General features: G+C 55.5%; 1 protein-coding gene across 11 annotated transcripts in view; it reads right to left on the bottom strand.

Moving 5' to 3' along the window:
• ABLIM3 (actin binding LIM protein family member 3) overlaps positions 1-7,181 on the bottom strand; it is a 35,052-nt gene extending 27,871 nt beyond the window's left edge. For all 11 annotated transcript variants that reach the window (XM_048960584.1, XM_048960592.1, XM_048960591.1 and 8 more), the window contains exon 1: positions 6,853-7,181. In XM_048960584.1, coding sequence (XP_048816541.1) covers positions 6,853-6,865 — 13 coding nt within the window. In that variant the 5' untranslated portion in view covers positions 6,866-7,181. The remainder of the gene's footprint in view (positions 1-6,852) is intronic.
• Positions 7,182-11,335: the final 4,154 nt, after the last annotated feature.

Genomic DNA, 11,335 nt, shown 5'->3' on the forward strand with positions numbered 1-11,335 from the left:
CAGAAGACCACACTGTTCCTGGGGATGGCTGAGACAGATGCTGGGGCAGCACAGCCAGGCCCCTCTGCAGGAGATGCAGATGGGTTCAGGAATGTTTTCCCACTGGTTAAGGGCTCTGAGTTGTGATTCACCCAGGCTGGTGTCCCGGTGTCTGTAGGCAGAAGCAGGAAAGTTCCAATGCTGGGAAGATGGCTGTGAATCTCCCTGTGCACCCATGCATGTTGTGATCAAGAAGCCTGAGATCCCAAGAAGTGGGAGATGTGCCACAAACACAAAGACACAGAGCACCCCAAAAACTGAATCCTGGGAGACAGCCTGGGTGACATCACGATGACCAAGGTTCCCTAGCAAACCCCAACCCAGAGGGAGTGCAAAAGCACTCAGAAACCTCAGATGCACTTCAACAGCACAAGGAGAACCACTTTTCTCTCTCTGATCTGATCACTCCCTACAGAAGAGCCTCCTCCCTCAAATCTGCCTTGAATAACAAGGAATCCTCCACCTGTGCCCCCCCCAACACACCCCAGCATCTTGGTGAGAGCTGATGGGCTCTGCCCAGTGCTTGCTGCAGCAGGTCCCTGCTGCAGACTGTGCCAGCTGTGATCCGGCCAGGTATAGCCTGAGCAGCATCCCACTGGGCACTAACATGACAACACTCTGTGCCTCCAGCAGCAACCAGAGCCCTTCTCTATTGGTTCAAGTGCACCCAGGAGCCCCAGCCCAGGCACAGAACTCTCAGATGACGTGGGTGATGCAGCTATTTATAGCAGCTGGAGAGAGCTCAGCTTACCTTGCCCCCCCTTTTCCATCCTTCAAGAGCCAGGAGGTGCTGAGGTGGGGGTGGTTAGGCAGGGGCACCCCTGTGCCACCAGCAGAGTGCAGGCAGGGTTGGCAGGGACCGGCACCCTGATCCAAGCAGACAGCGGCTGTGCAGAGCCGGGGAAGCACCCTATTACACTCTGAGGATTGCAATCTGAGCAGAGAGAGCGAAAATCTGGAGCAGAGCTGACAGCAAAAGCCGGCACTGAGCCATGCAGCACGCCTGTCTGCCCTGCCCTTATGGACCGCATTCTGGGGGCTGCTGAGAGCAGTGTGGTTGGCTCCCTGCTCTGGGACCTGCCCCAGCCAAGGGGAGCTTCCCCACACCTCCGCTGCACTCTGCACCTGATCATTGATGTCCAGCTTGCAAACAAAGCTCGAGCCACTCGAGCCACAGGCACCTGCCCTGGGTCTCTCCTAGCAGCTCAGAGCCCTGCTGGCATGGAGCCTATCCCCAGGCACCCCACTGCTCTGGCATAGCACAGCCTGGTGATGAAGCTGCTCACAACCCCAGCTGGGCAGTGCTGCAGACAGGGGTGATTTAACCTGCAAGCATTTGGTGACTCAGAGCAGCAGGTGGAGGGCAGGGCAGCAGCAGGGAGCAGCCCTGCCAGGGTTAAGGCAAGCCCTTGGTTTGGAAGGGGGGTGCCAGGAGATGCAGTCACCTCCTGAACAGCCCTGGGGCTCAAAGGAAGCTCCTGCCATGCTACAGTAGCAGGCTCACATACAGCTTCCTGTCCTCCTCCTCCTCTTTTAAAGCTTTCAGAAGACAAATCCCTGGCCAAGGGGGAAGCAGCCTCCTTCACGCCGCCACCCTGCAGGGCCCCCCCACCTGTGCAGGGAATCCGGGCTGGGGAGCAGCTGTGGCATGACATCCCCATCACACTGCCTGACATGTCCCAGCAAGCGGAGCTGAGCCAGGGACCGGCCCAGCCCAACCTCAGCTGTTTATAAATAGATCCCTATTGCCACTGCCCCGGGCAGGACAGCCCTCAGTGGGATGCCTGCATCGAGGCTGGCAGAAGAATGGATGTATGAGGAGAAGCAACACCTCCAGGGCTGGAGGGTACACAGCACAGGGGTGGGAAAGGTGAGCAGCGCTTGCATTGCGCTTCTGTGAGATGCTACATGTGCTGTGCAGGCGTGGTACTGCAGAGTCTGGTGTGGGCACCTATGGGCTCACACCTCCAGTCCTGTGCTAGGTTATGATCCCCTTGTGCTGAGGAACCTTGCTGCAGCTCACTGCTGTGAGAGCAGGTCAACCCCTAGAACCTGAATTCAGATTGCAATGGACTCAGATCTGAGAAGGGCTCTGGGGTGGCACTGCACCAACAAGGCAGCCTGGTGCTCCCTACTGTGGGGCACTCCTTGCAAAGAAGGAGGTCAGCAGGATGGCTGCAGACACGTACTGTTCTCTTACATGTTCCCGCTCCTCTGCAATGCCCTCCTCCTGAGGACTTCTCCAATTGTCCAAGCTTCAAAAACATTTCAAGATGGGAGTAAAGTAGAATGTGCAAGAAGAGAAAAACAAGCAATGCTCGAGGCTCAGAGAAGGACTTTGCCAAGGTAAAACGGGTAAGAAAAAAGGAAGGTCAGGAAGGCTGCGTAAGGAAATCATATTGGCTCCTCTTTCTTTCAGAACTCTGCCCCAGGCAGCAGAGAAAGCACGTCAATTCCCAGCCCTGGGCTTGTGGCTGATAATGATAAGGCATTCGGGCTATGCCAGAACTGGAAAAAGCCTCTATCAACTACAGCCTATCAAAAATCTGAACCGCCATCAAATATATGGGAACCATATGCTCAAGTCTGCTGCCACACTTGCTCAGTTTGGTGCTATTAAGCTTCAGAGACAGCCCTTTTCTGGAAGGGGAAGTGTTTCCAATGGGGCTGTTCTTCAGGGCACTTGAGCAAGCTTTCTGGGGCTGAAACATCTGGAGTCGAGCTCTGCCTTCCCTCCACCTGCTGCAGTCACTCCTTGTCCCCATCCACTTCACAAAACCCTCCTCTCTACCCCGTCTCTCTCCCACCTCCAGCCCACCCCCAGGATGCCTTCCAGAGGCACTGCAGCGCTCACAACTGAGAGGCACTGATGTATTTAGTCTAAAAATATCTGATTAGATGTTCCAAGCACTTCATTATGGCATCATCATGATAGGACTGCGGGGTCTGGCAGGAACTTGGTGGCTTTGCCTTCGCTCCTTCGCAGCTCTGCTGAGCACAAGGGCAGCACCACACTGATAACAGGACAGTCTGTCATTAGTCCAGCCTGCTGGCATCACAAATACAATTATCTGGCTAAACCAATCGTCACTCCGTCATTAGAAAACTTGCTATTTATTTTATAAGAGCATGGCAGGCCCTTGAAATAATTCAATTGCTTCAATTGACTTTACAGCATGCACTTCATTGGACTGCAGGGCCACTTTCCATGGCTTCTGCTCTTTGAAGGGCAAGCTGCCAAGAAAGAGGGTTTGCAGGAGCGCCCAAAGTCCATCCACCAGCCTGAGGACAGGGAGACTGCATGGGCGCTGAATTTTCTGGCACTGAAGTGAATGCCGTTGACAGTTGTCCCTTTGGTTGGCTGTGCAGGAGGAAGGAGAGGATTTGTACTGGGATGTTGGTGGCAGCAGAGGGCTGGGTATTGAGAACCAGGAGATCTCTGGCACTGCAAGCTCAAGGAGAAGAGATGACTTCGATGCATCGTATCAATGGGTCCCTCAGCAGCTTCACAGCCTCCTTAGCACGTCCTGCCCTGCTCTGTGAGGAGATGCAGAACCTCCCCAACCTGGTGAGCTTATGGGGCAGGGCTGAGGCTCCTGGAGATGCACGGTACTGTGTGATTCCTCTTTAATTACACAGGGACTTAATAGAGTTTGCTGGTAAACACCTTGTAACCACATGTGCCTGCAGATTACTGGGTAATTACGCTTAGTGGATCATCATGCAACAGGGAACACGACTTAGGAAAGACAAAAATAACCAGGCAAACACGTTACATTCATCAGTGTGTCATGAAGCCTTTCTGCCCAAGCGCCGTACCGGCCGGCTTTTCCTCATACCTCCTTTCTGGGCCTTCTGAGACCAGCAGAGCTGTTGCAGGGGGATCTGAGAGGTGCCAGGATGGGATGGTCTGGGGAAACTTTCCACCTCGCATACCAAAGCCCCCACAGACTCCCCGTGCTCCAACAGGTGACAGCCGCTCCAAGGGAGCAGGGTGGGATGGATGGGCTTTTCCTGCCCCAGCTACTCAGGGAAGGGCTGGAGCCCAGAGCTCAGGAGGTTTTGGAGTGATTTTAAGGGGATGTTGTCTAGGTCAAAGCTTTGTACCACAGGATGGAGCTTCGGCAGAAATGCAGCACTGATGGACCTGGTTAGGAATGCATGAATCCATTTGCAACCAATTAGCAGTGCTAACCAGAATGGGAGGTATAAATAGCAGAGTGAATGTAAATATCAACATAGTGCCCTCCAAACGCTCACAGCCGTGTGCCAGGAGGCTGTGTTCCCAGACAGCACAACTCTGCACCCTCAGGTCTTCTCACTCTGCAGCCTCAGGGTATGAGTTTACACCCAGGATCAAAGGCCTTCTCCTCTGCCCCTTAACAGCAGAGTTTTCACATGGCTTTGCCTTCTCTGCTCAATGGGAGAGGAGAAGTCCTCCAACCCTGGGTGCAAAGCAAGTCCCACTGCGTGAGGTGATGACATCCTCTCTTTTTCCTCCAACATCAACATAAGCAGCATCTCGAGCATCAGGACCAGGCTTGGGAGGCTGAGCATAGCTGACCTGCAGGCACAGCCCTTCTGCTTCAGAGCCCTCCCTCACAGACAAGAGAATCCTTGCTGAGAGCAGTAGAGCTGCTCCATAGCCAACAAGTGGTAGTGAGCTCCTGAGCCAGCAGCTGCTGGAAAAGGGCTGCAAGAGCCACAGCAGGTCATAGCCAGGCACCACAGGTTGACAGCCAGATGGCACAGAGGATGCCAAGGGTTCCAGCAGGCACACACAGGCCTGAGGGCTGCAGGCTGGGCAGAGAAGAAGCTATACAGCTTTCAGCAGCTCACAGCAGCCATAGAGCACACAAGTGGAAGCCCCAGTCCTGCCCGTGCTCTCAGTACCAGCTGGGAGAGGATCATGCCATTGCTAAGGACAAGCCAGAATGTGGGTATGGCAAGCTCTGCTTTGAGCCCTCAGCTGTCTGCAAAAGCCTGGAAGCTCAGCAGGGTAGTGCCTGCTGCCTTGCACAGCTCTTGTACAGGTGTTGTTCCAAGCAGTGCCCACCCCCAGTGATCAGCCCACAGCACTGCAACCAAACTGCAGCTGGAGCAGCTTCCCACATCTCACCAAACCACGTAGCTACTTGGGAAAGGGAAATGGCACCGCTTCAGCAAAGCCATCCGAAGGCTCAGGCAAGACCCACAGTGCCAGTCTGCTGCTGGGAGACTCAGAAGCCAAGGCATAGCTGAGTGATGCCCCCAGGGGCACTGAGTGAGCTGGTGGCAGGAGGAGATGTGGCTTTCAGGGGGCTCCAGCTCCCAACCCCCCAACCTGGTGGCCTCCTCCCATCAAATCGCAGGAGAGCACCAGGCAGGATGCACGTGTGGCTCTGCTGGCACCACTCCCCCCACGTGGGGGAGGAATAAGTGAAGTTTTGCGGTGTAATCAGATACTTACGATACGTTGGCACCATAAACAACCCTTATCACTGTCAGCATCCAAGCTGGCTATTAAGAGCTGGAAAGGAACCCCCAGGAGGAACTAACACACATTTGTTGGAATTGGCTTAGAAGAAGCCTAAAAGCCCTACTTGGCCACCACAATCATTGACCCCAGCAAACACTGAGAGCCATTGCAGTCCTCTGCACCAGACCCACTATCATTACTCATAACCCAGGTGCTACCAGGCATCCCATAGAGCTGGGAACAAATGAGTCCCCAGCAGTCCCTACCTGGGCACTGCCAACCTCACTGCCCCCAAGCAGGGCACCACTCCTGCCACAGGCATGGCTCATGCAGAGGGCACTTGGAAAGCGTTCACACCTCTAACACAGCCCTACAGATCTGGAATCACCTGTTCTGTTGCTTGCAGCATGCCAAGACATTTTTCACGGTGTTTTGCTTGGGAACCACCCCAAGATCTCAGGTTGAGAAACCTCAGCACACCAAAGGGACAGAGAAGTCACTGCTCTGCTACTTTCTGCCTCTTCACTCCACACAGCTGTGAGGACACGCAGGAGGGACAGGACCTTGTCCCAGGAGGCAGGTGGCAACCAGCAGCAGCTCTGGGGGCTCGGTGCCATGTGCTTTTAAAGGAAGAGGCCAGAGGTCTGCTAGCAAGGTGGACACAGCTGTCACACACCCTCACAGCAATGAGAAGACATTGACTGTGACTGGATCAATCTTTCCGGACTTTGCAACAGGGATGCAAAACCAGGAGCAACTGGACCAGGAGCAGGTGCCAGTTCTCATCTCATGCAGCACTGAGCTATGCTCTGCTTCTTTAGCAATTCTTACGTAGTGCATGAACGCCTCTGTCCCCATCTCTCACCCGCGCACAATAGGAACACCCACATCCCCAGCTGCAGAAGGCACATGCTTTTCTGTGCCACATCTGTGCTTTGCTCAGCTCCCCAGTTCCTGGGTACCCCCTTCCTCTGCTCCTCATCCCCGTTGGCTGTTCTCCTAATGGCTATTTATACGTGGGCAGAAGCATCAGCAAGTGTGGCTGCTGCCTGGCAGAGTGCTCCTGGCTCCCTCTCACCATGTTGCATATCGACATTTTACTGCATGATCTGCCCTCCAAGCCCAGAAATGCAAGCCAAGAAGTACTCAGGGGAGATAAGCACCACGGCTCAGCCCGCACGAAGGGAACACTAGCAAAGCCATACCCTGTCAGAAAGCAAGAGGCAGAGAAAAAGATACCCAGCCCATCCGATGTGTCAGCCCCGGTGTCACATTTTCTTTCCGATTCCTCCCCACCAGCTTCACGCAACATCAGCCCTGTTCCCATAGCAAAGGGAAGGGAGAGCCGTACTTACTGCTAGTGCTCATCTTGCCGGTCCTCCTCTGCCCTTCGCAGTCAACAAAGGGGGCAAAGCCGCTCTTTAAATCCTCTTTTTCTTCCGATAGCGGGGAGGAGGTCGCCTCTCCCCTCGCTAGAAGAGGTCCCTGCGCGTTCTCGTTAAGGCATCCCCAGCGCCGCGCCGCCCGCTCTGTCCCGATGCCAAGGTCAGGGTGGCGGCAGCGGGGCGGGTGCCCGGACCGACCCGGAGGAACGGCCCCAGGCCCGGCGCTGCCATGCACTGCGGAGCGCGGCCGCTCGCTCCGCTCTTATAGCGGGGTGTGGGGCCGCGCGGTGCCGCGCCTCTCCCCGCCCGCCCGCCCCGCCCCGCGGAGCAGCCCAGGATGGCCGAGCCGGGCCGAGCCGAGCCGGGCCGAGTCGTGCGGGACCGGGCCGGGAGGGGCAGCAATGGGGGCAGCGCCGGGGGCGGCGGCCGGGCCGGGCCGGGGATGCCTGCGGGGCTCCGCCGCGGCACCGCCGCCATCTGCTGGGCACCGCCTGCCCGCGGCCCCGCGCCCTGTCCTGCGTCCTGCTGCAGCCTCCGGCATCCCCGGGATGCTCTCACCGCTGTGCTGCCATCCCTCTGGCTCGGGGCTGCGGTGGTGCAGGATGCAACGAGATGCTGTCCCAGGACATAGGCGTGGGGAGGGGGTATTCTGACAGCGAGGTTCCCCCCAGCAGCCATCCAACGCTGCCCCACACAGGAAACCCCGGTGTCCGTCCCGCACAGGGCGCAGGGTGTCTGGCTGCAGGATGGAGAGGGGGCTCGTTTCTCACTAACAGCAAAGACAGCATGTCAGAGTTCCTGGAAGGGTTTCAAACCATTAGCTCCTTGGTTTGTTTGTGAATAAAGCATCACCTGTCAGAATAAAGCATCACCTGGTGGAGCTGCTCCCGGGGTGAGAACAGGGATGGGGCTGAGCACAACATGCCAGCAGAGCCCCGAGAAGCTGTGCTGCCATTCAGAGAAACGAGCCATGGCCATGCCTCCATTGAAAGGGGCTTTCATGTAGCATGGAGGGCCCTGCATCCCTCCCGCTCCTTTCTCAGAGAGGGCCTTTTGCTTTGCCATGTCTTTGCTATTCTCGTCGTGGCAGCAGATGCTGTCGGTGACACGACAAGACAGGCAGCAGGTTGTGTGAGCAGTGCCTGCACTGCCAGTGACTCTGCCAGCTCACTGCCTGTCCCCTTTGGCTCTGCCCCACCGAGCAGTGCTGGCTGGGTGGGAGGACCTGAGCCAGCAGCAGTGGGGGCTCTGAGGGTCATTTTAGGGCTGAAGGGAAGCAGGCAGGGAGAAAGCAGTGCTGCCGTACAACACAGCAGGGCAGCTTGGACTGTTCCATGTTGCTGATTTGGGGACTTTGGCTGCAAAGTTTCCCTATGCCTGGGGAGCACCAGGGGTGCGAGGCTCACAAAAACCGTATTGATAACCTCCATCCCAGGAGTCAACAAAGCAGACACGATGAGAGCTGATCCCCACGGTTCAGCAAGCTAATTAAGCTCCTTCCGTTGACCTGGTTTCCAAATCTTGTTAACTTGCTGCCATCAGAACAACTTGAAATTTCCAGCAGAGACAGGCTGGGATTGCTGCAGAGAAGGACATGGTGCCTTGGCAGAGCTCTGGGTGCTCCAGCACAGCCCTCTTTTGTCCCCATCTTCATCTCCCATCCTGGAACCCATGCAGGGGCAGTGTGGGGGTTCCATGGGCAGTGGGGTCCCGCAGAGGCATCTAGGCAAAGGTCTCCCCTTAACAAAATTTTGTTTGCTGTTGCAAGATGGAAACAGGAGCAGAAATAAGAGGGAGAGGTGCTGTCTGGGTGGGGATAGAGCTCAAGTTATAGGGAACATCGTTTAGCTGATGGTTGGATTAGATGATTGCAGAGGTCTTTTTCAAACTTTGGGATTCCATAATACTATGTTTCTAAGTGCTTTCTTTCTGGGAGTGCTGGGGCTGGCCCCAGGCAGAGGCTGGCAGGTCACCATGCTGAGCCCCTCGTGCCCCACACCATCCTGGGGTGTTTGGAAATTCCGTTTCCTTTCCTCTGACAGAGGAAGCTGGCTGTAAAAGCTGCCTTGAAAGCGTATTAGGGATGCCTGAGACAAGAACTCAGAAATGAGGAAATGTCAGGATGTGAGCGTAGTCTCCTTTCATCCCTTTGTGTCTGTGCATTGTAACACAGTCTTTCACAGCAATTATTAGCTGTGTGTTTTTCCCATAAGGCGCCTGCCTCATTCAGAGCACAGCGTGCACAGAGTAACTCAGGCTGCTGCCTGCAGGACTCAGCAAAACGGGACACGGGATCCTGATGAGGGCAGGAGAACAGGGGGAAAAATGTGCTAATTTCATTTAATCGTACTGACTGCTTCCCTGGACACAGGGCTTCTTATCCCTACCTCCTTCTCCCTGTGAGATGTCAAGGGACCAAGCTGTCCCCACATGGGTGATAATTGGGTTGCTTCTTTCCCTGATGCCTGACTCCTGCTGGCTGATTCCTGGGAGAGCCAGGAGCTGCTGACTGCGTGTGAAATTGCTGGGGCTGGCCTTCAAAATATATCTTGTGCTATAGCAGCACCAGGAACTCACAGAAATCAGCCCACCACCTCCCCAGGCAGTGGCTCAGAAAGACACCAACTGTGGGCTTCCATGCAGGCTTCTGTCCCAGAGTAGGGATGTTGGCCCCTGAGGCTTTGGGGCAGCCCCGTTCCTCAGAGTGGGGTGCTGCGGGGGCCACAGGGAAGGAATCCCTGCTCCCTGCTGCATGACGTGGGGACCGGGGCAGTGTGTGGCAGTGGGGATGCTACAAGGGCAAATCAGCTCACAGCTCCTGATGGACCCAGGAGATGACAGTTAAAATTCATATAAGCATCTCTGTCCTCAGCACACATAGGGGTCAGCCTATCATCAGCCTGAGCTCTTGCATTCTTGTTTCGCTTGAAGCTACAGCATTCCCTTCAGCGCACCTGGATACACACGTACATACAAATTCACACTCACAGTCACATGGAAGAACTTTCAGAGGGCTCACAGGCTTGCGACGCATTTCCTTTGCCCTTGGACTGACAGTTATCTCAGAGAGCAACCTCCACTTCTAGCCCCGTGCTCCACAGCTGCAAGAGGAAAACAGGGCGACTGGAACCAGAATGGGCAGTGGATGTTTTAGCACCCTGAGGGCCGTGGTGGAACCTGGCAGCACAGTGCTACACCAGCACAGGATCCGCTCCTCTTCCTCAGTCACAGCTCTACCAGTCACTCACCAGCAGCTTGGCTTTCCTCCAGCTCACACCGCAGCACGACGGCCCTTCCTTCCCAGCAGCTCCGTGTGTCGGCAGGAGGAGGCGCAGACAGGCAGAGGCAGCTGTTCCCAGGCTGCCTGCATTACCACGATAATCAGATGATAGATTGTTTTCAAGCAAACTTGAATTTTCACTCGTTAGTGCTGTGCAAATGATTTCAGGGAAAAAGAAATAATGAAAAAATAGAAGCAGACAAAGGAGAAAGGCTGAGAGCTGAGTGCGCTCCAGGTGATGCTGTGTGTGCTATCTGTGGGCTGCGGCCATCCTGCAAAGCCAGCTTGTGTGTAGCAGGGCCGGCCTTCCAGGCACCCTCAGGTCCCATATTTGGGGCTGCTTTGTTTACCCCCTGCATACACACCCAAGTTTGTGCCCTGTCTGGGTGCAGCTGCTGCTCCCAGCCTTGCACACCCACCCACAGGTCCAGGCACAGTGATGAGAAGGGAGATCTATTCCAGCTGCGGTTCTGGCCCCAAGGTACCTGACCCGCTTTACCACTGCCAGACCCATTTCAACCCATGAAAGGTCATAGGGAGTTGGGTTTATTTTTAGTTTTCCCTTTTAAGTTCCCTGAAGCAATGGGGACTGATGGAAGGGCAAACATTGCACTCCCTCCAGCCCCGGGTCGGGATCACAGGATGGTGGTGCTGGGCAGCTGTGCCCACCATGAGGCTCTGGGGCAATGAGTGTTCAAAGAGGGATGTAGGAGGAGCAGGTGCAGGGGAGCAGGGCACGGTGCCTGCTGAGCTCCCCAGGGCCACCCGGCCGTGTTACCCATAAGAGACATTGAGCCTTGGCACATGCTGCTGCTTTCTCATTGCTGGAGCTGTGTTATCGCAAGGGCTTGTTCTTCCTTTTGTTCCTCATATTGTTTCACGGGGAAACTGAAATCGGAGCAGTTCCTGCAGAACTTGGGGACTTTTGGGGCCAAGCGCTCTTTGCACAAAGCAGCCCTTTCTGGGAGCACAGTTTTCCTCCCCACCACCACACATCACCTTCCCCATCACAGGCCCTTGGCTCATCCCCATCCCTCACAGCCTGGGCAGCTCAGGGTGAGACTGAACCACACAATTAGGAAAAAAATCATTTCTTCTTAATGTAAGAACTGTTGCAGAATTTCCAGCCCTGGGTGGACGGCGGGTTATCTCTTCTGTAGGAAATCTCACTTT

This window comes from Lagopus muta, chromosome 14 (assembly GCF_023343835.1).
Source record: "Lagopus muta isolate bLagMut1 chromosome 14, bLagMut1 primary, whole genome shotgun sequence".
Lineage (NCBI taxonomy): Eukaryota > Metazoa > Chordata > Aves > Galliformes > Phasianidae > Lagopus > Lagopus muta.